General features: G+C 43.6%; 1 protein-coding gene across 4 annotated transcripts; it reads left to right on the forward strand.

The window, feature by feature from the left end:
* The first annotated feature begins 525 nt into the window (after nucleotides 1-525).
* On the forward strand, nucleotides 526-27,389 carry ENTREP1 (endosomal transmembrane epsin interactor 1). 4 transcript variants are annotated; one of them, XM_075410616.1, is made up of 11 exons: nucleotides 526-914; nucleotides 3,137-3,193; nucleotides 10,298-10,408; nucleotides 12,347-12,475; nucleotides 13,183-13,290; nucleotides 13,410-13,528; nucleotides 17,855-17,984; nucleotides 18,614-18,707; nucleotides 22,284-22,487; nucleotides 24,716-25,005; nucleotides 26,148-27,389. In XM_075410616.1, the coding sequence occupies exons 1-11, from the start codon at nucleotides 570-572 to the stop codon at nucleotides 26,349-26,351; spliced, it is 1,791 nt and encodes a 596-aa protein (XP_075266731.1). In that variant the 5' UTR covers nucleotides 526-569; the 3' UTR covers nucleotides 26,352-27,389. The 4 variants fall into 4 exon arrangements, with proteins under 4 accessions (XP_075266731.1, XP_075266734.1, XP_075266732.1 ...); XM_075410617.1 differs by having other exon boundaries at nucleotides 527-914; nucleotides 22,338-22,487; XM_075410619.1 differs by lacking the exon at nucleotides 10,298-10,408.
* The last annotated feature ends 495 nt before the right edge of the window (nucleotides 27,390-27,884 follow it).

Consider the following 27,884-nt stretch of genomic DNA (forward strand, 5'->3'; position numbering starts at 1 on the left):
ATATTTCTACCGTTGTTTTCTCAGGCTGCACGGCGTTGTGCGTGCGCGCAGGGACACAGGCGCATACGCACGGAGAGGCACCGCTCCGCCCGCCAGACCTCCTGCCCTGGCTGGGAAGCGGGCCAACAGCGCGGAACGCAACCCGGTGGCTTCCCCGGCACCCCTCCCGGGAAGAGTTATTTTAAAACTTCGAGCTTACTGCTCGGTAACAAGTGACCGAAGGGAAAAGGCCAAGGGAAGAGGGGTGGGAGGGAGCCCGTTGGCGACGGGAGGGGAAAAAACCCCTCCGGGACCAGTGCGACACGGTCTCCGCGGCCGGGGAGACGGGAGCGGGCGGGAGGGATGGCCCTGCGGCCGGGGGAGTGCGGGGTCAGGCCAGGCACCCTGCGGCGGCCTCGGCCGGTGCGGCGGGACGGGAAGAGCGGGGAGGGGAGGGAAGGACGCGAAGAGCCGCGCCGCCGAAGTCGTCGCCCGGGGGGGCTGGCACAGGGGCGGTGGAGGGCCGGCCCCGCCCGGCCCGGCCCGGCGCCCGTAGCGGCCGCCCGCGGGGAACAGACGCCGCCGCCCCCATGTCGCTGCCAGTGGTGCTGCCGGGCTCCTGCTGCCCCGTCCCGGGGCTCGCCCCGCTGCCTCAGGCGGCGGCGGGGGGCTCTCTGTCCGCCGCGGCCGCCGCCCCGCCTCCGCCGCCCCCTCTCCCCTCTCGGGCCTGCCGCCCCGGTTCGCCTCAGCACCGCGCCCCGGGCCCCGCCGCGCCGGCCCCGGGCGGCAGTTTGGCGCTGTCGCGGCCGCTGCTGTGGCTGCGGCTGCTGCAGATCGCCCTGGGCTGCTCTCTGGTGGCGCTGAACTTCGGGTCGCTGTCTCTGAGCAGCTCCCCGCGGCTGAAGAACGCCTACCCGTTCTGGGCCGGCTCCTCGGTAAGTCCCCGCCGCCGGGACGGGCCGCCTTCCTCCCGCTTGGCCGCGGCCAGCGCGCTTACCGGGGTGAGAGCGGGAGCCCCGGCAGGGTGGCCAGCGCGGGGGCGGCGGGGGGTCGGGGATTCGCCTCCCGGAGTGCGTTTTAGCCTCAAAAAAACGCTCCCGGTGGTTGCGCGCCGCCAGAAACGGGGCCTTCTGCATCCGCGGTGCCTGGAGGTGCGGTGCGGTGCGCCTGTGCGCCGTGTACCCTCACTCCAGGCAGAGAGCCATGAACCAGCAGCGTTCCTGGGAAGGAACCCCAGGCGGGCTTACGGCAGTTTTGTAAAGAGCAGTGAGAGAAGTCACTCCATCTCCTCTTGGGCCCCACCTTCAGCTGCGCCTTTATAGATACAGAGCGCGCAGCGGTTGGTACTGCAGAAGCTAGGCAGTGGTCGGCAGGAGTTGGCAGGACCAGGAGACCGTCAGAGGGGTTGAGCCTGGCCTGTGGGCCCTTGAGCAGTGCGTGAGCCGTGTGCTGCCGCTGGTGCCAACAAGCATCGGCCCGTCCCTCGGTTTAAAGATCTAAAATACGTTTCGAGTGTTGTTCACCACCTGTGGGAATGCGCTCGCTGCTCTGCGGCTTGGGGATGGAGTCGTTCCTGTTCTGTGGGTGTAACGCAGCGCTCACCCCGGAACGCGCAGACAGCCTTCATAGGGCGGGGAGGGAACGCCGACCATCCGAATCTTACCCTGGGTTAAAGCAAGCTTAAATATATGTAGCTATGGACTTATTTTTGAGCCCTGCACACAGAACCATGCTTATGCTTTTAAAAGGTTTTAAAATAACACATGTAACATAGAAGTATTCAGTCTTTAATAATGAAGAAGTGCGTTTACTTTTCTAATGCTAGCTCTGAAACAATAGTATATTCAGTCAGAAAAGTTACCAAAAATGGCTTTCAGCAAAAGTGAAGATTTTAGCCCAGAAGCAGCCTGGAAATGTAGAGGCAATTAAAAGCTGGTACTGAGGATGTGTCTTTATTTTTTAGATGCAACATTTTGATTATGATACGCTGCATAAGTGATCTGCAGGAAAACTTTGAGAAGGACTTTATTTTCATTTATCTGAAAGCTTTGACAAGCGTAATGAGAGAAGTCTTGTTGTCCTTCAGGCAAAATAGCAATTCGCATCAGTACTGATGTGCTTTGTTATAAAATTGTGTGACTGTTTTGCATTTACACAATTAAAAAAATAATTTGTTATGAAACTGCAGAGTTACATATGTGGTTTTGCAACACCAGTGATGGTATTGGTAGGTGTTTTGGCCAGGTCATGTATGAACATTATGCTAACTTCTAATCTGCTTGTTTCTTTTTAGGGTAGGAGTTTGGTGTGAACTGGCGTAGTCACAAAGTCCCATGAACTAAAAATATAGCTGCTTATTTGCAGGACCTGCTGAAAAAGTGATTTGCCTTTCTTTAGGGTTCCAGTCCTCGCTGTGAAAGAGTATCTGAATGCGCTGTTTGCTTCAGTTCTGTGCCAACGCTTTCTCCTTCATTAATTGTTTTGCCCTCAGAGGTGGAGTCGTAGGGTTCAGTTGTGTGACTTACCAAGTCTGCTCTAACGAGTACTACTGCAGAAGGGGATGCTTTTACTTTCTATTCTTTTCTTGTGCTGATACTGGTATGAATCTGACTAAAGAGCAAATCAGTTCAGGGAGATGGTTTTGGTGCTCTTAGGGTTTTTGGTAGGGTTTGTGCTCTGAAAGTTAGTTCATTGAAATGGTCAGAAGAGGGCCAGTGCCAGCAGAAGGGAAGCAGGAATGGGTACTCACAAGCACTTAATGAAGTGGTGTAGTGGTGACCAAGGGTGGAGAGGGATAGCGAGTTTTTTGGTTGCAGAAATCCAACCTGAAAGCAGTTGGTTGGCTGAAAGCAGTTTTTTAGGCAATTGTTAAGGTCAGAGTTGCTGGTGTAACTTTTTGTCCCTGTGCATGTTTTCTGGGAGGAAAAAATGAAAAAACAACAGATTAAAATTTGGTTGCGTTATTTCACAGGGATGCTCTTAAGAGTGAAGACACCTCATCGGCACAGGCTCCTATCCTCTGCTTTAAAGTCCGTCTTCGTATCCTGCCAGCATTGTTGTAGTGTCCCAAAGTACCTTTCATCAGAGCAGATATAAATACCTTGTAAATGGCATTTTTTGAGCAGTTGTGGTGATGCTGTGTTTTTTGATGTTGCAGGTAATCTTATCTGGAATCTTAGATTTAATGACATGGAAGAGGCCAATGATGCTTTTGGTGAGTATGGATTAAAACTTGTTGTAAGGAAAATACCAGAAGACGGTCCTTATTTAATAGGCATTGGTTTAAAAAAAAAAGAAAATCACACCTTTCTCCTTGAGCAAATAGACTGTACTGTTGCGTCTTTTTTTTTTTTTTTTTTTGAATCGTAGCATCATAATTATTGAAAGAAGAGTCAAAACCTGTGAAAGGCTGTATTCTCGCTGGCACGGATGGAGTCCCCATTAAGGGCAAGGTGGAGCACGTCTGGAGGAAGTGTTAATGTTGTTTAAAAACCAATTTTTGTGTTTATGTAGGTGTAAGAAAGTGCTAGTTTAGTATAAATAGTTTAGCTCTCTGAGGAAGTGCTGCTTAAGCTTACGTAGCAGAGTTGGTTTGAAAGCTGAGTTGTGCTGTGCTAGTGTCTGGTAGCAGGTCTGAGAGCTAACCTAAGTATTGCTGTCTTACAGTAACTATCCAGTGTTAGTGTTTCAAATACAGTTGACATTACATTGCTCGGAGAGAATAAAATTGGTGTGCGGGCTGTGTAAGGTGTTGTTTGTAAATGAAATCTGAAGCTATGTGGCTCTCAAATGTCTGAGAGGTGGGATTTGAAAAAGGTTTTGAAATTGGCTTTTTTGTCTGTTTGGGGTTTTTTTTTGCCATAATGTCACTTCTGAAGACCTTTTCCAGGCCAAAGCAATTGTTTTATTTTTATGCAGTGCTTCTTCAGGATGGTCATCAGTGAGAAGTACTGAGGATCAGATGTGGGAGCTGTGTATGAACTGCTGCTTCTCAGTGGTGCCCTGGTTAGCACAGGCGAAGCAAAACAAGTTTTTTACTGGTTCTGTGGATAGAAAGGGGAGCTTGATGTCTGGGGCTCCCAAGCTGCAAGGACCATATTTTCATGAAAATAAATGTAGATGCTGTCTGTCTCAAAATGCCTGAGACTTGCACAGTGCTCCCTGTTTCTATATTGCATGTGTTCTGTGCTGTTTCTACAGCATGTTGCTGCTGTAGTTTACTATTGCCTGTTGCTCTTTCGCTCTTTTGTATTCTTCCTTGTATAAACATTATGGACCCTTCCTAGTTTTAATTGAATATGAAAGCACCAGACTCTTCCTTACCCTTTAATTTATCTCAAATGATCTTTAGGACGGCCGAGTGCTGGAGCAGATTGCTCAGGGATGTGCAGCAAATGGGGAAGTTTCTGAAATGATACTGAGCAAAGCCCTGAGCAGCCTGCTGTGTTCTCATAGCTGATCCTGCTTTGAGCTGGAGGATACGCTACAGTCTTCCTGAGCTCCCTTGCAACCACAGTTATTCTGTGAACCTTTATTTTTTTTTTCTTATTTGTCTGTATGTTTTATAGAGGTCTGATTTTTGAAAGTTAGATTAGGTCAGACTTGACACTGGGAAAGCTTCTTTACCGAGAGAGTGGTCAAACACCGGGACAGGCCTTCTGGAGAGGTGGTTGATGCCCCAAGCCTGTCGGTGTTCAAGAGGCATTTGGGCAATGCCCTTAATAACATCCTTTAACTTTTGGTCAGCTATGAAGTCGTCAGGCAGTTGGACTAGATGATTGTTGTAGGTCCCTTCCAATGGAAATATTCTATTCTATGTGCTAAAAAGGAAATTAGCATTAAATATTTAACGAGGCTAAGGAAGTCATGCATTGAACTAGCTATGGTCTATCACTATGGTCTATCAAGGGCAGATTGTTGGTTTCGGTGAGCATATTTATTTTGGGCTAAATTTCTAATATATCTACACTCTAGTAACTTGAACATTTTCTCTTGGGAGTTATGATGAGTTGTACAAGTTGTAAAAGTGAGTTTCCTCAGTACCGAAGGAATGAGACTCCTTACACAGCCATGGCTTAAGAGTTATGACATTCATAACTAAAATTGTAAAACCCATTTAGGGCTAAAACGTATCCCTTTTCCAGCTGTGACTGCCCTCCCCTTTTTCCTCCTTATGCAAGGCCCTCTGCATTTATTCCTTGTAAATACACTGCTAATGGATTCCTCTTTCGAGACTTTTGGACTGAATCCCTTTTCCCCTGTGCCAGCACAGAGCCACCTCCCCACTGTGGAGGAAGCAGAGGTTGCGTAGCTGTTTCCCTGACAGGCTTTGACTTAAGCAGGTGCCCAGTGTAGAAGTGCCTTTATGCAGGAAGTGAGCTTTGTGGAAAGGATTAGTTGCACGTGAGGGTGGTTTGATGAGATTTTTACAGAACACAGATATTTCGCGTGTTGGGTACCTGAGCTAGAGCCATGCCAGAAATCTGAGGAGTGATATCAGTTACGATGTTTTATGTTGCAGCAACTTAGGTCAGCATTTAGTTGTCTTTCTGCAGAGACTTGGACTGTGCTCAACAGTTAAAGTTTATAGGATCAAGCGGTCTTTATTCTTTTTCATAAATAGTTACGTCTGAATCTACAAATGCTATTTGGTTCACAGGGAGGGGCCTTTTCTCATCTTTCTTTTTATGCAGGGCTGTAAGTCACTCAGTTCGGTTTTATAGCTTCTTCAAATTGTGCAAATACCCCCTGGAATTCTTCATATACATCAAACCCCCCCAAAATAGCTTTGTTTTCAGCAGAAGTGGGATAATTCTATCTAGACTTTATCACGGTGTGTACTAAAAGATCTCAGATGTAGCAATTAGGCTGTAATTAAGGGTAGATGGTTGAGTTCCATCGTTCAGCCCTCTCTTCTTCCCAGAGCTGGGTCTTGAATAGAATTACGGTTCTAATGCTGCATTTGAAGTATGTGACTATTTTATTAAATGAATTGGTTTGTCTTTTACATCTGTATGGGGTTTTTTGTTGACAGTTGTGTTGCAGGTCTCCATGTGGTACAATAGATAGCTCTCACAACTGATAGAAAATTAGTAAGGTCCCATAATTAATGCTTAATTATTGCTGTTGCTGCTGTGTATATGGAAAATTAATACATTGATTTGACTTTTCCTAGAAGGATGTTTATAATGTATGTATATGGGATGTAAACAGATACAAGAGTTGATGATTGCAGAGGAAATTATTTTCTTTCATTTATTTTTTAAGTGTCTGCTTGGGCATCTGTCCTGTATGTGCATGTTAAAGAGAAAGCAATTCCTCTCAGACATTAAATATTAGCTTCAATGGCAGCAGCAGCAGCAGGAGAACAAGCAGTCTACCCATGCAGAATGAATGATGGGGTGAGACCCTTACCATGTAAGTTTATGCTGCTGCAGAATTCTCAAACTGCATGATGATTTTTTACCTGGAAGAGATCATCGATGCAAGACATTAGCAACACTGTGTCTGACATTAGAATACACTTTGCTTTCCTACAGTTTAATTAGTATAAATGTTCTTCAAGACTTTCTGCAGCTGTTCACAATCCCTGTGTATCTAATGCTCAGAAAGCGAGGGCTGTGAGCCACGCTAAAGCCATTTTTATCACTGCAGTTAAGACTAGTTACCTCTGTTTTGGCTTTTAAAATAGCATGTTTGCCTTTGCCTATTTGTTCGAAGTTGAGAAGTACTTTTCTCCTTGTTTACCTGCAGGTGGGTTATGTGGGTTGTGAGAAGATGTTTAAATTTGCATCTGCAGGAGAATATATCTGATAGAATAAACTGACAGAGTACATATTAGATAAGTGGACAGTGAGGTGGGTTGGAAACTGGCCAAATGATTGGTGCCAGAGGGTTGTGATCAGTGGCACAAAGCCCCACCAGACGCCGGTCAGCAGTGTTGTGCCCTAGGGATGGATACCAGGGCCAATACTACTTAATATCTTAATGAATGGTCTGTACAACGGGACAGAGCGTGCACTTGGCAAGTTCACAGGCAATACAAAACTGGGAGGAATGGGTGATACATCAAACAGTGCCTTTAAGAGGGACCTCGGCAGGCTGGAGAAATGGGCTGAGAGGAATCTCATTAAGTTCAGCAAGGGGAAATGCAAAGTCCTGTCTGTGCAGGGAGGTGCGCCGGTACACACTGCGGACCAACTTGGTGGAAGGCAGCTCTGCAGAGAAGAACCTGGGGAGCCTGGTGGACAACAAGCTGACCATGAGACGGCAAAATGTTTTTGTGGCAGAGAAGGCTAACGGTATCCTGGGCTGCATTAGGCAGAGACTTGTGAGCGGGTTGAGGGAGGTGATTCTTCCCCTCTCCTTGCACTGATGAGGCTGCACCTGGAGTCCTGTCTCCAGTTCTGGGCTCCCCAGTACAAGAGAGACGTGGACATACCGGAGCAAGTCCAGTGAAGGGCCATGAAGACAGTGAAGGAACCGCAGCATCTCTCCTCTGAGGAGAGGCTGGGAGAGCTGGGAGTGTTCCTCCTGGAGAAGAGAAGGCTCACAGGGGATCTTCTGCATCTCTGTAAGTACCTGATGGGAGGGAATGAAGATGAGGGAGCAAGACCTTTCTCAGTAGTGCCTACTGACAGGCCAAGAGGCTGTGGGCACAACTGAAAAAATAGGAAATTCCGTCTGAACACAAAAGACAACTTTTGTTACTGTGAGGATGGTCAAAAACTGGTATAGGTTACCCAGAGGGGTTGTGAAGCATCCATCTGTAGAGATACTCAAATCCAGCTGGACATGATCTTCAGCACCAGGTTGTAGATGACCCTGCTTGAGTAGAGGATTGGACAGGATGCCCTCAAAAGGTCCCTTCCAACCTCAGTGATTCTGTGAAAATGCTGACCAGTGATGGAACAGAAAGAAAAAGTATTTTTCTCTTGACATTAAAATACAATATATTCTTTTGTCCACTATCGGAAAAGTAGTAGTGGAAATTATGGTTATGGTTCAGATCATGGTAGTTTTTAAGACTGTATGTAGAAGAATTATTTTTATCTTCTGCATCTTCAATGGGATTATCTGAATATTAGGTTATGCAGTCAAAAATGGACTATACATATAATAAACAGATCAAGATTTTATTTTTGTATGGTAGAACTTACTAGAACATAAATGCAGAAATGATCATCCTTGTTTTGCATATTTATAACAATATTTTCTTCCTTTTTCTTCTTTCGTTTTAACATGTTTCATTAGAAAAATCTGTGTGATTTTTAATCAGGATTTTGTAGACTGTTACATTAGGAGTCTGGATTTTATATATAATTTGTTGTATAGATGTATACTGGATTGTTTCTGTTTCAGCTTCTGTACCAAAGGATAAAACTAATATGTGAATTTGCCATTTTTTTTCTTTTTTTAAAATCTTTCTTCACTTGCAACTTTGGCCAAGTAACTTCTTTGCTCAGGATCTCCATTTCTTCATCAGTTGAAAGGGTACGGATGTACTTCTTGTTTTCCTTAATACCGTTTCTTCAAATTTGTACTGTAAGGATGTTTTATGTTGAAACAGCTTCTACTTCACTTACAAAACTGGCTAATTTCTAGTTGACAGTGCCCTGTGTTGAACAGATGAAAAGCTTTCTTTGTGTGAAATACCTGTGTCTACCAATTTTCTTTTTCTCAAAGTCATTTTTATCAAAAGGGTAACTTAGATAATCTAGATAAAAGCATAAGAAATGGTATTGATACATGCAAGTGCTGAGCAAGGAGTTAATTTCAAAAAATGTTTAAGTTCTGTTTGTACAGACAAATAGCACTCAAAGTGCTTGCTAACATTAAAAAACTCTTATCTGTGGTTTTATGGTATTTATAAAGCTAAAAGAAAATACTGTTCCTCTTAATATTGATTGTTCTTAGTTTGTCTTACACAAAATATTCCAAATCCTCTTCAGACAAGTACTAATAGCTACTTTAGTTATTGGGGTTTTTGAGGTTAAAACCTACATTATGTGGTAATGTTACGGTCAAGCTTTTGTAAAGCCTACTAGTAATGAGATGTTGTAATTTAGAGAATTACCTTGCACAGTAATGCTCTTTGGCTCCTGTCCATTCATGAGTGATTATTTTTCCCTGAATCTCAGTAAATGGGATCGTAATTTGTGCAACAGCTCTGATTTATTTTTGGTACAGCTTCCTAGGTAGCTAACCATGGTACGTCAGCTAAGCTAATTTGGAAAGCGGTTGCTGTTTGTGTGCCATGTTTAGGAAGCCCTTGTTGCTGCACCTGCTTAAAAGCTGTCTGGAGCAGAACTGAGCCCATGTCCCTTAAGATTGCCTTCTCTTTCTCAGGTTTTTGTCCGCTGCTGCATTTTTAATTTAGGCCATTTTGATACAAAGGAATCTGAGTGAGCAGATTGTTATTAACAATGATTCTTTTGTACATTAAAGATCTGATACTTGCTTTGTAGCATTGAGTACATAAAATTTAAACATGTCAGGAGAGGATTCTGTTATTTTTATTTGTCTCTAAAGTAGTAGTCTTACCCATAGTACGCTCTCCTGAAGTACAGAAAAATTTTGCACCTATGAATTGGGACAGGAAAATTTTCTACATGTGTTTAGAATCCATATCTCATCTCATGTAAGCACAGATTGGAGATTGTAAGGGCATACGTGAAAGTAGGCCTTCATTTTATACACTGCTTCTGCCTGTCCTTTTTTAAGTACTCTGTTACTCCTGCCGTTGCTGGTCTTTCCAGAGGGTTTATTAAACTGAAGGTATTGTCTGATTTATGAATGGAGGTTTTAGTGGCTGGGAGGAAATAAAAACATATAACCAAAGTCCCTTAAGTGTCTCTGTCCTCACTGTAAAGGGACAAATATTTTTCATTTGTTTGTGCTGCAAAGTAAGTTTGGCAATTCTGTGCAGAATGAATGTTGTCTTAAGGTGTTTCCTCTTCAGGTTTTGTACTGATCTAAATGTGCTGAGAAGTAAACTCAGTGGAAGGATATGACATACAGTGGAAGTCGGACTGCTTGCGGATGATACTTTGCACTCCAGAAAGACCTTCAGCTGCCCGTACTTTTCAATAGTTGCATATATTTTGTTAGCGCAAAATAGGGAGACACAGGTGTTTGGAGTAACCATTTAGTGGGTTAAGATAAGACATCCTGAGGCACTGAATTAACAGGGAATTTTTGAGAAGAGGAGTGTCATTCCCAGCTGCAGTTTGGGAGTGGGATTTGCACTGCCATAGGTTCCTTGAGGTGGCTTTGTGATGCTGTTCCCACTGCTGTTAACTTTATTTTACTATTCCAGGCTAACCGATTTGCTCTGCTGTCTATCATCTGTGTTCTGGTGAACCTGGCCGGATTTATATTAGGATGTCAAGGTTTTCATTTTGTGTCCAGTGTACCCAGATGCGATTTGGTGAGCAGACGTACTGATTTACATGTATTTCTTCACGGCGTGCCACGTAAGCTTGCCGTGCTGGGATCTCAAAATGTGCTAATGTAGAGATGCAAGTAATGCAGCCTCAGCATGGTAGAGGAAAAAAGAAAACTCTGTGTCAGGCCTTGATTCAGTTCAAATTGTGAACAGATTCACTGAAATCCACAACAGTATTTTTATTTTCTGTGTTCCTAAACACCTGTTTTTTTGAGTAACAGTCTTCATAAGCTGTTCAGCTCCTAAGGCTGAAGACCCCAAAAGGATATGTTTTGAGAGATTTTACTCTTTGTTTGAATAGCATACTTATCCCGGAAATAGTTTTGTTTGACTTGATTGAGAGCTGGCCTCTGTCTTCAGACCCTGAAGACACAGCTAATTTGGTGTAAGACTCTCTAGATAATTTTGTGGGGCCACATAGGAGGGAATCCCAAATATATCTGTAGAAAATCCTTCTTGACAGCATTATGCACTGATTGTAATATCACTTAAGAATGAGAATAAACAATTTTTATAGTAATGTGACCAACTGTTGAAAAAAGCCTGAGTGGATACTGGTGAGCTACCTACAAAAAACTCAGTCAGTATAATCGGTCGGTGGGATTATTCTTCCTGGTTTGCTTCACTCGGTGAGGACAATTTGTGTTGATACCTTACATCAGAACTGTCAGGAAAAAATCAAGGTTGATCGAATCATACTAGCTTTTCAGAACCCTTCTCCTTGAGGAAGAAGCAATCTGCACAAGAAAGGACAGAATGCAAAAGATTTTTCTGACATGGGTGTCATAAGAAGTAGAAGAATGTCTATTTATGAACAACAAACTGTGTGATAATTGAAATTGAAGCATACAGGGTCACTTGGTGATAAAGATGATAGAATCATAGAGTCATAGAATCATTAAGGTTGGAAAAGACCTCTAAGATCATCAAGTCCAACCATCAACCCAACACCACCATGCCTGTTAAACCATGTGCCAAAGTTTGTGTAAGTGATCATATGTGTAAAGGCTTGAAGGACTTTAAGGCTTAATGGAAAGACCTTTGAATATTTATTTGCATTCAGTTATTGCTTCAAGAAAGCTATTGTTGGTTCCTTAACATGCCAGTAGGCATATTGCAGTGAGAGTCCAAGACTGCAAGTGGTTGGCAATCTAAATTCACCCAATATCAATGTACCGAAGCAACACTGAGAACTATTAATGTTATTCCAAACAAGATGGTTAAACGTTTCAGGAATTTTGGAGCCCTCTGTGGTTGGAAGCATAGGGTACAGCTAAAAGGTGTGCCTGAAATTGTAAATTATTCTCTAGAGTGGTTTATGTAGGTAGAAGACCTTTGGCCCTATGATGCTAGAGAGTTTGACAGCTAAAAACCCAATTGTCTCTAGATACAGAAACATGGAATTTTTACTTGAAAACTAGGATGACAACTTTAATATGAAAGTAACAAGAACTAGTGGTGTACAGATTTAGCTACTACTGATTTGACTGGGTTGAAATTATAGTTGTGGGTTTTATTCCATCTGTAGAGATGCAAAGTATACTTATGAATAAAAGAAGATGTGTACAGTCCAGATGAAGTGGTCAAAGCAAGGATTTCCAGGCTGCTATGCGTTTGAAGAGGCATGGTTACTAAAATTGCTTAGTAATCAGTGCAGCTTTCATTACAATTAAGTTGTATTTAGATGTCTTGGGCTTATCAGTAATGCTTCCTTTCAAATAAGAAGTATGTGTAATACAGCTTTACACTGCATGAATCATTGGCATAACCAAACTGTACAAATTTCATTTTAAGACCCTGTATTTCCAGTCTGCTTTGGTGTCAGAGGTGTGGTTTAACACATAGGCTCTGTATTATGCAGGTAAATATGTTGCATAAAACAGATAATAAATTAAAAAGTGGAGTTTTGTGTTTTCAAAGGTGGATATGGGTGAAAACAAGATATGTTTCTGCTGTGAAGAATTTCACCTGGCTAAATGCACAGAGGAAGAGGCTGCGCTGAAGCTATACCACGCGAAGTCATGCGGTGCTACTCACCTTCTTCTCAAGGTACCCTGCGTGCACTGCTTCCCACACTTGTGCGACAGTGCAGTGCTGAGGTGACTGCTGTGTTTGCTGTGAAAAATTACGTTATTTTCTCGTGTTCCGCACTGGTCGGAAGCTCTTCATCGTTCTGCAACAGGGAGTTTTTTTTTCTTGTCTCTGGGTTTTGACCAGTGCATTGCTGATCCAATATGCAGTTCTTGTACTTTCTGTGCAACCAAAACTACAGACAAGGGTACGTGGGTAAATATGGCATAAATTTCAGCTAGTGTTTTGATTGCTTCACTGGTCTTTTCATCTTATCAGCCTTTCTTGGCTTACATACTGCTAAAATACAACTTCCAAATACAAAAGTGCTCTAGCATTTCTTTAATGGTGCTTATCTCACATCTGCATTTCCCGCAGAAAATTTAAGAGGAAGGTTATAATTCTTGGATGAATAGATGGACTATAAATCACATCTGAGCGGTATTAAACGCTTGTGAATCTCTCTGTCAGGACACACAATTGGGCAAAACAAGCTTTTGTGAATTACTCCAGTCTTGGAGATTACCTGTCCTAAAGACTTCATCATGTGTGTTTCTAAGTAATGGTGATGGTCACCCTTGTGTTTTCTGTGTTTGTTTTCGTTTTAGTTTTTAATTATTATTATTTTGACATTTACAAATACCTTGATTTAATCTTTTAATTTCCATAATCTCCATGTTCTTCAGAATGTTCTCTTTGCTCTTTGTGTCCTGAATGCTCTCACCACCACAGTTTGCTTGGTAGTGGCTGCCCTGCGTTACTTACAGATTTTTGCAACAAGAAGATCCTGCATAGTAAGTGAGTGCAAGGCGTTGCCCGCTATAAACAGCAGTACTAACAGTATTACTAGATTACACAGTTTGGCACTTTTTGATTTCTCAGAAGGTTTTTAACAGAAGTTTCATCTGATTAGGATGCATCTCAGATTGAAGACCAAGATCATGTTTTGGATCCTGATGATTTTGTCCCACCTGTGCCGCCTCCCTCCTATTTTGCAACTTTTTATTCTTATACTCCACTAACGAGTCGCAGGTAAACCTCTACACTCTCTTCCTTTCTTTTAGTATCTTTGGAAACACTGCAAATCTTCATTTTTGTTAAGACCGTTTTCTCTGTTATAACTGATAAAGGTTAGTGACTCTAGGGAAAAAAAAAAAAAAGAAGAAAAAACCTGTTGAGTTAGGAGGCAGCGTAAGTACAGTGTGGGTAAGGGGTATGATTTTGTTGTTTTCACTTTAGAATCCCTGGGAACTGTTTCTGGGTAAGAGAGAGGGCACAGCTTGACATTGCCAAAGGCTGTTATGGTGCTGTCAGGAGCCGGTCAGGGCAGTGATGGAAAGCCGGGCGCAGCCTCTTGGCAAGGCTCCTGCGAGAGACCGCTGAATGGCCACAGCCCTTCCTTCCTGCTGGGGTGATTCATCTTCTCTCTGTTCGGCAGTCGGGTGTGTTTTGATCGCGCTGACAATCCAGGTGATTGCTACCTGCGTCTCAGTACTCGGGTGCAAGTGGTCGGGCAGCGCTCACACCCACTGTTGCCGTGCGGTGTCTCTGCAGTGGCAGCTGTGGGTCCAAGGAGGAGGGAAGGTGGACATGGGAGGGTGAGTTCACGCTTCGGTAAGGGGTGAGTTCACGCTTCAGTAAGAAAAGGTGGATAGTCACAAGTCACTGTAGTCTCTTCCTCTGCCCACCTTTTTGTTTTCAATTTGTTTCTACAAAGATGAGCTGAGAAGGATTCGGAGGAGGATGAAATAATAGCTGTGTGAATTTTCTTGCGAGTAAGAGAAAACATGTTGCAGAAGGCTGCCTTCTTTGATATAATTAGTCTCATGAAACATTAAAATGTAAATTTGAATGGGGGAGTTGTGTTGTTTTGAAGAAGAACAGGGCTAAAAATCGCATAGCCTGTCCATTAATCATCAGCTGTGTTGTTTTGCTGTACGAGGACTTACTAGTGTCTATACTACTGGCAATTCAGTGGTGACTTATGAGTTTTGTTATCCTTCACTCTGCAGGCAGTTACACACTCTTCACAGTAACTTGCAGGCTAGCTTATTAGTTTCTGACTCAGGTGGAACTGCATTATTCTGCTGTTAATGCACAATGTTTATACATAAAATACCATAATGCTCAAGCAGACTGTATCACTCTTCTTTAAAACTCCGGCTGAAAAGCAGTGTGCAGGGCTGTTTAGTTTATTTCACTGTTTCATCAGGGATAGCATGCATGACTTTCAAGACGCTATGGTCCTTGCAGAGGCAATTACAGATCCTGGGAGTACCTAGAAAGCGGTAGCATGGCACAGAATGGATTTTTAGAGTGAAAAAGTTGTCAGAATCACCGAAGACCAGAGTTGATTCCAAACATAACTAAAAATCTCCTATGTGAGTCTTGGTTCAAGCTAGTTAGGAGAACAGAACGGTGTGCTGAATGATCTCTTTGGAAGATTAGGTATTTATTGAAATATGCTTGTCACGGTTCCTCTGCTTTAAAATGGGGCTGTCGTTCTTTGTCTGGCATGTCATGCTAGATGATTACCTCCTTTCCAACAGCAGTATTTCTCTGTCTATTTTCAGCACACTAGGGGCTGCTGAGCAATATTTAAGGCTTCTGCGGTCCAATACTGAGTAGCTGCCTTGCCTGTGACTGCACTAAAGCTTGCTGACAGTAACATTGGAGGGATGGTGACATCTTTCTAAATTCAGGCTACATGTTTCGAGGTGCTCAGGGTAGTTCTGCAGCAGTGCAGAAGTTAAAGCAACAGACAGATTTAATTTCCATTTGTGGCAGATGGGGAAATATGGCTCGGCCTGGGCTGCATCCAGGGTGTCCAGCAGAGTGGGTGGGATGGGGCCTGGCTTTCACTCAGCCAGCTGCCATGATGACTGCGGTTGTCAAAGCATGTGCTAAGGACGTGTTTGGAATGGGTGGCTGTTTTCCTCCACCCTTTAAATTGCAGAGCCAGAGACACTGCTAGCAAAGCCAATTCATTGGTTTGTTCATTTGTTCATGGGAAAACTTTTACATCTGTCTTATTTAGTGGTAGACAAAACAAACAAGCATTACAAATGTCTGGTCAGCTCCTACCTCTAATCTTGTTATTTCATAAATAAGGAAATAGCAATTAAATTATGTTTTCAGGATTGGCACAACAACACTAACAGTTACAGCTGAGTTCCCACGTGAAGAATAAAATAGAAAGAGTTGTAAGGCGTGTGAATTACTGGGAAGAGGCAATCCATGTGGGGCAGCAAATCAGTCGCCTGGGAGGTAGAAATCTACCCCAGTCCAGGTTAAAGTACCACTTGGGGACCAGAGGTGTTTGTCAAAACCCAACTCTGGTTATCCCGTTGCGTGTTCTCAAATCCCGTGTATGTCTCAAATTGGACCCCTGTGCTGCTGACCGTTGTTTCTTGACCACTGTCTTCCTGCTGTTGAAACAGTGGAGTTTCTGGGAGGCCAAAGCCCTGATGCTGCTGTGCAGCTGAGGTACAAGTGCAGAAGGTGGGTGAGAGGTGGCCGAGGATGTACCTTCCCCCTTCAGTGTCCTGCTTACCAGCAGCGGTCCGTGGCCTCTCCACAGCCTGGAGCAGTCTCTTGGCAGTGGGGTTCCCTGGAAAAAGCTTTTACTCCTATTCCCTGCCTTCCTATGTCACCACTTCAAAAAGATGTTGGCTTTTTGACTAACACAAGAATTTGCTTTGCTTACGTAAAAAGGGAGAGTGGAAATCAAGAAATAAAGAACAGACTGACAAATGTGCCCATCCTAGAAATTGCTTTTATACTAAGGGACTGAAGGGGTTGCTTTTCTAGTTGCATGTTCTGTATGAAGTTTTAACGTGATACAATTTGTGCACGCAACATTAATTTTCAAGGTATGACTGAGATGGGTAAGCCAGATCAGGCATGTTTAAAAACAAAACTAAGGTTCAAGAAGTATATGAAAGAACTATATCATTTTGTGGCCTACATTGAATGTAAGCTCAGGGCGAATGTACTGGAAAAATGTGAGGAAGTAATGTCAATGGAGCACCAACCTCCATCATACTCCAAAATTATTCTGAAGCTTTTAGGGGCAGATGAGATAGGCTGAAATTCAAACCTATTTTAACATATTGTATTTCCCCCATTTTTAAGATTAAAAAAGATATTTTCTTTTTTTTTGTCAAACTTCTCCATGCTTTATCTCCATTACCTTGGCAGGAGCCTTTCACGAACGTGTTCCGCAGTTCTCTTTTTGGAGGTTTTATTCTTTGCTTCTGTAAGCAGCCTTCTGTAGACATTCCCATTCACTCTGCCCTTTCAGTCTGCAAGAAAATACAGTCATCTTTGTTCCTTCCAGCCAGTGTCCAGAGAAGCCCTAAAGTCTGTGGGGAAGGAGTTGCTCTTGTGTAACATTCCTTGTAGAGAGATTGCATCCACTGGTGATCGCTGTAAGCCTGACGTTGGGTTCTGAGAGCAAAACATGTGGACTTGTGTGTGTTGTTTGAGGTTCCTGCTCAGTAAGAAATCAGAAATTTAAAACATAATAAAAAGCAGAGAAAAATCGAGACGCTTTGGGTCACAGGCTTCTCTGAAGATTGTGTGGGGAAGGTCGCCTCGGCAGCTCTGCTGTTGACCACCACACTTTGTTCCAGTGTTAATGGGGTAATGTAAATTTATGTTATCAAAATCTGTGTTGGCAAAAAAGAGTTTCTCCAGGCACTGTTCTGATTTCTTCCCTCTCAGAGCTACCTCGTAAGAGGAATATGATAACAGCAAGAGATCTTTGGGATTTCTGCTGTATTTCAGGTTTCAGAGAGCTCTCTGAAAACGGAGAAGCAACGTCCACCGTGAGGTACAGTTGCCTCATATAAGCCTTCGGGAATTGATTAACTATAATATTCTTAGCCAAGCATCTTCACAAAAATAGCCTTTATTCCAAGTTTGCCTTTTTCTGCACTGCTGTATCTGAACATAAAACATAAGGTCAGAAGTATCCTGAATTTCAGTTATAGTTGAGAATTGAGTAGTTCACAAAAATCAGAGCTAGACTATCACATTTTGAATTACCGCCTGCATTTGTATCTCTGGAAACAGAACTGAACCTCTGTGAAATAAAACTGAAATGAGTCCCTAGGCACGGTACTGCCCAGAGATGTGTGAAACTCTGGTGAATGCTTCAGAGAGGCACCTCCTAAGAAGAAATTTTGTGCCATCTTCTGGGAAGATCTCTCACAGCTCTTGGCAAGTTCAGTAGCTGTGACTGGGATCCCAAAGCCTGAGCTGGCACAGGAAAGCCGGTGGAGTTTGGCAGCAGATGATGTTTTTCTGCATCTGGAAAGCCATTCTGACGGAGTCGCTTGGTGTCATTTGTTGCAGGATGCTTGGCTCTGATGTGATTCCATTGCCCCATATTTACAGAGCGCGAATCAAAGGCGTTGAAGTGTTCTGCCCGCTGGACCCACCTCCTCCTTACGAAGCTGTGTGGAGCCAGAACAGCTCTGAGCAGGTAAGACCCAGAGGAGTTTAAGGTGTAACTTGTTTTTCTGCTTTAAAGGTAAGGTTGCACTGAGGCATGGTAAACCTAAGTCAGGTATGTTTTCATTTCAGAATAGCAGGAGAATATGTTTGGCTACAGGTGTGGCTTGCTGTAAATTTCCCTGAGGATTTTAATTAATCACTTACCTTTATAGTTGAAAAGTTTTCCCCAGTTGGAAAACTGTGTCTGACCATGGGAGAAGGAGCAAAACACGCCATGGAGCTCATCTGTTGCTGGTTATTCTAAAGGACCCGTGTGCTGCCTCCTTGATTTACTTCCCTTCCACACCTGCACTTCTCCCATGTGGGACTAGGTCAGGGTTTTCCCGTGCTCACTGACCCCTTTTCACTGGTGTTCTCAGAAGACAGGTGCTTTTTCCCAGAAAATACTTGGCAGGATAAACTGGCTGACCTGAGTGATGAACGTTAATGTTAGACATTCACTGGTCTTGGTTTTGCAGTGGAATTAAAACACATATCATGTAGTCACTGTGCGATTAAGCAAGTGTTCACTTTCTAAGGTGGATGTTTCAGTTCTTAGAAAGTACCAGAAGAAAAGATGGTGGCTTGTGATTTTTCAACTTTTCTATTTTATTGCAGGACGGTGCACTACAAATAAGTGTCGTGGAAGTTGTTGATTCGGGGGAAGTGACTGACAGGCAGGGGGAAGTGACTGACAGGCAGGCCTCTCAAGGTAAAAAGTACATTGTAAAATTTATTCTAGAACAGTTCTGCCCAACCCAGATGATGTAATGTAGCAGTAGCATTATTATTTCTTTGAAAGACAGCCACCATACTGCAAGCCAAAGATGCAGAATCATGATTGTTTCGGGTGGTGGAAACAGGGATTAATATTTAAAATACATAAAATGTTGTTTGCTCTTAAGATACTGAAAGAAAGAAGTATGTCCTTCTGCAGGTTAGTTGTTGACTCTATGCCCATACGTTGCAACAAATGATGTCCAGCTCCAGTGCTTCCATTTGTTTTGTATACCTGATGGTGCCTGTTGACATTTTGTTTCTGAAGAAAATAGGAAAAGGATAAAATTATGCAGTACTGTGTTGAGCTAAATGTGGGAATTGCTCTATTACTCAGCCTGCACCAGAAGAATTACTAAACAGTTTCTGTGTACTGGTCCAAGACATAGCTAGACTGTATGTAGAGGCCACATCAAGCTTTGCTCAGCATTGTTTTAGAAAACCAAGGAAATGGTTTCAAGTTGTCTTCAGCCTAGTCTTTGTTGTGGTGCATGCTTGTGGTTAAACATTATTGGCTTCTAGATAAGTCACAGTCAGCTTTTTCAGTACAGCCTTAAAAATCCGCTCTACTTTTCTTTTGAACTTGCCATTATGGGGCAGATGGTCTTCTGTGCAGCAGATGCCTATGTGCCTATCTGCACAATGTTCACAACACAAGAATATGGAAAGTAAAGACACTTAGGGGTGGGTGGGGGAAAAAAAAGCCCCAGGTCTTTTATTTGACTGTGGCTTCTCTTCTGTCAGCCTGCTTCTCAAGCTATAGGAAAACTTTGGGGTGAAGTTTATCGGCTGAAGTTGTTTCTGCTAAGTGGTGGCAGGAAAAAAAAAGGTTTACATAAAACCATACTTAACGAAATAAGTCTTTTGAAGTTCCCTTAAATGTTGGCAGTCTACCTGAAACCTCTGAGACTAAGGTCCTGGATGCTTCTGGTATCTCATCAGTTTCATCAGTTGTGATAACCAGAAGGAAATTCAGAAGAGTTGTAGCAAAAGTTTAATGCTCAAGGACTTCTTTTTTATAAAAACTGCTGTTGTTTTCTCTGGGCACTTTAAGCACAATTGAAAATAGGATATCAGACATAGAGCTGCATGGTGACTGCTTGAAGTTATAAGGGTGCAAAACAGGAAAAAATACTATAGAAAAATCAACTGTTGTGAATGAGAGTCAGGAAAGTAAAAAAAAAAAAGCTATGATGAGGCATTGTTTGAGGTATTGTTTGTATTAAAAAACATTTGGAAGCAGACAGACCAGGGCACATGTGATAAATTGTACCCTCTACCCCATCATTTTAACTGGTTTGTCCGTCCTTTTTTTTTTTAAATAAAAAGCCTGTAAATAGACATTTAAATCTCAGCCTGACTGTTACATTCAGATAAAGACGAAAGTGATCATCTTAATAAATTAGCACTGCTTCTTCTAGATGCCAAGGCTTCCTAGGGGCAATGAATTTAACAAAAGGAAATATGCTGAGTGGTATCTCTGCCTTCATTTATATATGGGGAGGTGTACTGGGTCTGGCTGGGATGTAGTTAATTTTCTTCATAGCAGCCCATATGGTGACCAAAACAGTGTTCATAACACACCAGTGTTTTAGCTCTTGCTGCACAGCGTGGAGGCTTGCTCCATCTGTGGCTCTGCCCCAAACAGCAAGGAGGCTGGGGATGCACAAGAAGTTGGGAGGGGATGGAGCTGGGACAGCTGACCCCAACTGACCAAAGGGGTGTCTCGTGACGTATAATGTTACAATCAACAGTAAAGACTTGGGGAATGTTTGCCAGGGCTGCCTTTGCTTAGGAACTGGCTGGGCATCTGTCAGCTGGTGGTGAATCGCCTGCTTTTGTTTGGTTTGTTTTCCTGTTTTTTCTTACCACCACCCTCTCCCCCAGCCCCCACCTGTCTTTATCTCAACCCGTGTGCTCTCTCACTTTTGCCCTTCCAGTTCTCCTCCTCATCCCACTGTGGGGGAGTGAGTGAGCGGCTGTGTGGGGTTAAACCGCAGCAGGAGGGAAATACAGAGTGAGGGGATATGCTAGAATTGTGGCGGAGTAACTCCATGGGCTGTCTCAGCCGATGTAGCGTAACAGTCTATAAATAAAAGCTGAACTTCTGGTTTATGCCAGTAGTCTGTCGTGCCAGGGCATTTGTGTATGATGCCGTGACTCCTGTGGCATCGTCAGCAGTGAGGGACTGAGCGTGGCTCCCTACGGAAGTTAAAGCTATGCACTACTGTCTGCCAGCAGAACTGGGGAATTCCTGGCTGCCGGCTGCAGGAGGCTCCGTAAGCTTCTCTGTGTCAGCTAAAATGGTTTTTCTGACTTCAAGAGCACTCCTGTCAAGCAAAATAGGACTTTCTCTACCAACTGTAGTAGGAAGATGTGCAGCCTTCTGCTGATGGCTGGGGGGTGATTGGCAGCTGCTCTCTACCATCACACACTAGGTATATGCAGTTCCAGTACACACCAGCTTGAGCTAGTTATCTCTCTGAGATCTGAAGCATTAGTACTATGAGGAATTATTACAAGATCATGAAATTGGTTCATTCGTCTATTTCGTAATTAAAAAACCCCAACTGCTCCTGAGTAGCAGCAGCACTATACCTCAAGGACGGACTGCGACTACAACTCCACTGGTGTTAATGAGTTTATATTGGTGATGGGTTCGTTAATCCTGCCCGAATATTGGTGCGCCATGCTTTGTTGCTGGGTCCCACCTCCTGGATTTCCAGGCTAGTGTCTGCTTTGTATAGGTTGTGTCACTGTTTCTTCTCTTTAGAGATTCTAGGTTGCATGTGTGTAGGAGATAAGCTATGCTCAACAAGTATGTATCATCTGGGCCTTAATTTTCTCAAATGCTCCAGTCCTTGGCACACTTCTGTTTGAGTACAGCGCAAACATTTGCCATGTTCTGAATAAAAGACTGTTGACATTAATTTGTGTTTTTTACATGAGCAAGAACATTGTTTTCTGTAATATGCCAGGTGCCATTGGGTGGAGGTACAGAACCAGGCTTGGGGAGAAATATATAGATTCATCCTATCCTGTTCACTAAAAGGCAGTTGGGGAATCACAGCATATGATGTCACCTTAAGGAAAAGGAGGAATGTTGATTAGTTGGAAAGATGAAATATATCACAAGAATTCAGGAAAATCTTTATTTTAACAAAGAACCTCATGGAACAAGGTTTTTAGGATTGGTGACTGATTTACGAGCTACCTAACTGCAAACTGTGACTGACCTCTGTGACCGTATGCTGTCGTGTCTCGGTAGAACTGCTTATATGCAGGAAGATTTCAAGCTCAGTGAGATTTACTTTTCTCTCCAAGAAAGCTGTAGGTCTCTTCTGTCTGATCAAGTAGTTCAAGGTGGTGTTTATGCTAGCCAAAGCTGGTGTGTGGGCATGTGCACACATACAGGCACCTCTAGGCTTTTGTGTCCAATCACTATGGGTTTGCAGGGAGGGATGCAAAAAAAATATAAAATTGTAATAATCTTTAATAACGGCTTCTACAGATCTGCTTTATTCTGACTACTTTTCCTTCACCTTCACTCTGCCTGATCACTCAGGTGAAGAAATTCCTGAGTCTTCCAGCAGAGTGAGCCTTTCACCTTCAAGTGCCAGCCCGGTGCCTGCAGAAGGAGCAGGCAGGAGAGCCTTCAATCTCTTGCAGAAACGATCTAAAAGTGACCCTGTGCTCCACTGCCGATTGCTTCAAGGTGACTTGATTTTCTCTGTCAGTGCTTGTGTAGTGAGTCCTTAAAAGAACGTTTAGTCAGAAGGTTAGTACCTGTGTCCTGGGTTCGGCCAGGACAGGGTTAATTTTCACCAGAATCCAGGAAGGGACACAGCCGGGGGGGCTGACCCCACCTGGCCAAACAGAGCCGGGTATTCCATACCATGTGCCGTCACGCTGGGTTCTGGGGGGGGGGGCGGGAACTCACTCGCGGGTCGGGAGCGTGCGGCGCCGGTCCTGTTCAGGAGAGCGGCTCTGTTTTGTCGTATTTTCTCCTTATCTGTATCGTTGTTGTTCCTGTTCCCTCTGTTTGCTGTTCTGTTAAACTGCCCTTACCCCGACCCACCAGTTTCTGCCTGTTTATTTCCATTCTCCTCCGCACCCCAGCGGGGGGAGGGGCGGCTGCGTGGTGCTTTTGTTGCCGGCGGCAGCTGAACCAGAACAACCTGGAAACCAGTACCCGGAGGAATCAGCCACTGTGTCCTGACAGAGCACCTGTGTTACAGCAAACAGTTTGCGCTTTGCCAGATCTGCTCCACCCAACACCTTAGTCTTGCTGCAATTTTTGGGCTTTCACAGCTCGCAGCAGAGCCTGTAGCAGGCAGTGCTAGTTTGGGGAGGAGGCAGGGGTGGTGGAAGATGAGGAGGAGGGAGCACATAGGACTTCTCAGTGTATTCGTACTCTGGCATCTAAAAGCTTGCGAGGGCGGTTGTCAGTGTGAGCAACTTAAAGCACAATTAGCTTGGATATTTGGTATTAGCTTATGAATTTTCACCCCTTTTCTTGCTCCTCATAGCATCAAAAAACCCAAAAACTGAATGGAAAAAACCCACGGTGAGAGACGATGAAGTCTGTTGCAGCTACTTTGGTGTCAGCGATCCTATTCAGTTGTGGTGGGATAACTGCTAGTGCAGCTGCATAGTCCTGGGTTCTGTTGGCTGTCTTAAAAATCCACCAGTTGAGAGTCTTGGGGTTTTTATCAGGGGATATTGGAATCCCCGTAGTAGCTGCTGATACATATTAGCACTCACAAAATGTAAGTGGGGAGGGGACATGTTAGTAATAACCATTTATTCTGAATATTGGAAGCATGCCTATCTGGATTGCATTTACTGTTTGGTGGAGTGCTTTTATGTCTCTGCAACATCGTGTGTTTTCTTGTTTCTTCCTGTCAGCCTCCACGGCAGCACCCCAGAGAATCTGCTGCTGAAGCAACTGGTGCATGACACAGAGCCTGTTCACAGCTCTGCAAGCGGAACAGAGCGTTTCTGCTGTAGAGAAATTCCACTGGTCACAAGCATTTGGGCGCTTTAGGCTCCGTGTAGCTGAGGTTAGGTCTGTTCAGCACTGGGCCGGCGTGTTAAATACGTGAGAGCTGCAGAAAGGGAACTCGGCTGCAACAGAACAATGGAAGTTGCTTCAAGTTAATTAGCGCTCTTCCTGCTGGAAAGTTTTGGATCTCCCCCTGGAATTGCTGTGTTTGGTAGAAAGCCAATGCTAAAGTGCTTCTTGAACAGCCTGTAGTTGCTCTTATTTATTTTTCTTAACAGGGCCAAAAATTGATGATAGTTATTTAGTCCAAAGGCAGTGGATTTTTATTGGGACTGAAGGCAGTGGAATTGATTCCCTGCTGCCCCTTGTTTAGTCCTTGCAAGGTGATTTTGAATTTTTTTTTATTTTATTTTTCATTACATTTTCACTTTGTAGTATTGCTAGCTTCCAGCTTGACAACTATTTTCATATATTTTTGTAACTAGCCATTTTGACTGGTAATAACTGGAAGTTACAGAAAGCTTAGGAGAGATCATAAAAGCCTTCAAGCTTTGCTTAACCTGCTTTGTATAACTGTATGTTAACATTAACACTCAAAGCTCATTTCAGGTCTGTTTGGAACAGAAGCAAAAGAGAAAGGAATGATGTACACAAAATGGCAAATAGCTTTCCCAGAGATGCCCCTGCAGACTCTTTGACACGTGTTATGTACTCAGCCATGGCTATGTACTACTCTGTTTTACAGGCCATTTCTCTAGTGTCAATCCCATACAGAGTGAGCCTTGCATGTCGCCCTGACCATGCCAGACTGCTGGCTTTTACGTGGTTAAACTGTGCACAGCATCATAACTCAATCGGGAGTGACATCTCAGGGGATGCTTACTGAACGGTACTGTGAACCAAGTGGACTGTTTGTTTTGTTTGATTTTTGTCTTCAGGGGCAGTGCTCAGCTGTGGAGCTGCAACACAGTCTGAAGGAAAACCAAAACCCTGCGCTGTCACCTTGCAGAAGAGTTTGAGAGCAAGAGCTTTGAGGAGAAGACCCCAATCTTTGATAGACTATAAGACTTACATAGACACTAAACGGCCCGTGGCATGGATCCTAGAGCAATCCTGCTGCAGCATGGGCCCTGACATACATGAATTGGTGGAAAGTATCAAGTCTGTTTTAAGATCAGATGAGAAACTTATGGCAGAAGCTATCACCAGTGCCACCTTCCTTGAGCAGGTATATTTATTACTTGTATTTATCAGGTGATGTGGAAGCCTAAGCTGGCCTTGGTTTGGGAGTACAGGTTTACATTTGCTGCTCTGCTTTCTATGTCAAAGTTTTTGAACCCCATTAGCTTCCTTAGGTACTTCAATTTCACTTAGGGAGTGCGTGAGAGGCTGTGCAGCTGTTATCTCTCTTGCTCTGTCAGCCACACAGCCAGGAGGGTTTTCAGAAGACCGAATACGTGTGTGTTGAAAAGCTGAAGGAGATGGTCTTCTGTGGTAGAATCATGAACTGCAAATAACATGACAGTGTTTTATACCGAGTGTGGCAGGGGAGAGGGAAAAGATGTTACAAAGTATTTGCTGTTATAAACTGGAAGGAATGGAGCCTGACAAGGAAATTTTTATGTAAACCCACAAGAGGCAACTTTTTGTGATTAGATCCCATAATAAAATTAAGACCTAGTACTAAAGGAAAAAAAAGCAGAAAGTAGAAAAAATGTGCTTACATTAATAGAATAAATATTCATAAGTTTCAGACATCACAGACTTACTTCATCAGAAAAATGTTTTGGTAGCTTACAGACCATTTGGATAGATGAGTTGATTCACGCACGGTACAAGTGATTTGCTGTAACAACTAGTTTTGGTTTGAGTTCTCACACAAAACACATGAAAGATTGGAATTTAGGCTCTGCAGATAAAGTGAGATTTCCCACTGCAGCCTACGGGCAACAAAAGCCTCAACAAATTTGACAGAAACAGCTGGGAAAAAAAAAAATCCTTACGAGAATTTAATTTATCACACTGGCCTGACAGCTCTTACAGTCCAGTGGTTTCTGCACAAAGCAACATTTAGGTTCCTGTTAAGCAATATCTGACGTGCCGTGGTTTGGGGTGAGCTAATTCTAGCATAGCCTTTTTTTTTTTCCCCTCCATTTTTTGAAGACAAAACTCACACCTTTTCCCAGTTGGGATTGCTTTTCACCTGCCTTCCTGACAAATTGCAGTTTTAGTCTCAGCTTTTTTTATTATTCTTTAAAAATAACAGACAGCACTACAACAACTTAGCTTCTTCCTAGTTGAGTAAGAAACTATTTCAGTGGAAAGAGCGTGAAAACCAATCTGATTTGCATTTTTCTTTTCCTTTTAAAGATGATGGCGGCTGCCCCGCAAGCCATGTCACCGAGCGCCCACGTGCTACCTTTCAGACGGCACCCTGGAGTGCTGCACCTGGAGAGCTGTGGTGACCTGAGTACTTTCACCGCAGATGATCAGCCAGCAGAGAGGAGGATCCAGAGAGCAGAGCATGAACGGCCTCACAGTCTTATTGGCGTTGTCAGGGAAACTGTACTGTGAGCTAGTTTCTGTCCGTCTTTGAGCTGGTTTCTGTTTATTCCTCAGTAGAGCACTTCTGTCAGACATCCAGGCTGCACAGGAAAATAATCTCTGACAAGTGGGTGAAAGACTGTGTCGATAATCCTTTTTTTTTTTTTATACCCTCAAGCGGAGACTCCTAAGGGGATGCTTGTTCTACAAAGCCTATTAAGCCGATTTCAGGCTGGCCTTCAGTGGGCTGCTCAGGTGCAACCAGTCTGTTTGTGATACAGTACTGCCCCGTTGCATCTCACTAGTCTGTCACTGCTCAGGATGGATTTGCTTTTTTTACTCAGCTCACAAGAGAGGTGGCGGAACAGCTCTATGCCTAGGTTTACTGGGGTGAGGCAAGGACAGTTAATGCATGTGTGCACTTTGTATCTCACCGGAGAACAGGGCCGGTGCCAATGCCTGTGTTCATCTGGCACGCGTTACTGTAGCTCCACCGATTTTTTTAAAATTGTTAATTATTTATTTTATTTTTTTGCTGACATACTGCAATTTACTTCCTAGTAGAGGTGCTTGTTATGTACCAGCTGACGTCCATGCTGGTAGCGTGTACACAGCCATCTCAGATCCTCTGCAGAGGTGACTACCTAATGTCTGAACCACTGAGCCACAGTGACCGATGAGTTGGCACCCTCTGGGTAATAAACAAATGTGTAGGCCAGTTGGCCCGACCTGTTGACTGCAGATAGTTTGGTAAGCGCTGTTCTGTATGGATGCTGCTGATGTGGAATATGCTTAAGTATTTCCAGAGACTGGGATCAGGCAAGCAAATTTTATTTTCAAGGCTAGTTGTAGCCTTCTGTGTCTCAGCAGGATGGCTAAATATTCCTGCTGCTGTTTTAATGATAAAGCTTCATTTAAAAAATATTAAACAGCTTTCCTACTGAAACCCAAAAAGCTTCTAAGTGAGTTTCAATTAAGCTTGTTCAGAAGTTAAAACTGTGCAGTATGGCTTGACTCACTGAAGATGGTAACATGAATAAAATAAACTGCTTATCTGTACACTGGAATTAGTGGGGTTTTTTTCCTGTATTGTAGAGGAACTACATTAAAGGTATTGAGTTTGCTGGAGCACTGGCACGTTGGTACATTTTGCTCTCAGAAGTAAGAGCACAGCAAGTAAATACTGAGGGGTTTTGTCCTGGAGGAGAGAGAAAACACCGTAAGAACACACTGCTTTGTTATGCTAGTTCTGCCTCAGCTCTGTTACATGTTTGGTAATACCATCACATTTAAAATTCCAGCTCTTCTTGTTACATGCATCATCTTCAGTGGATGTTCTTTCAGATCTTCAGCATCACCTTCCTTCCCCTAGTTAATCATTGCCCTTCCAAAACTAGGCTGTGGAAACAATGTAGTAGTACCATTTTCCTGGTGGTTTGGAAAATCGTGCGCACCCCATCACTGCAAACTGTACTTCCAGTAGCTCTTGACAGCTCTTACCCTGCTGTCACACTCTCTTTCTGTAAACTCCCTGCAACCCTACTGGGAGAAGAGTCTGCAAAG

Source organism: Opisthocomus hoazin, chromosome Z (genome assembly GCF_030867145.1).
Source record: "Opisthocomus hoazin isolate bOpiHoa1 chromosome Z, bOpiHoa1.hap1, whole genome shotgun sequence".
Taxonomy (NCBI): domain Eukaryota; kingdom Metazoa; phylum Chordata; class Aves; order Opisthocomiformes; family Opisthocomidae; genus Opisthocomus; species Opisthocomus hoazin.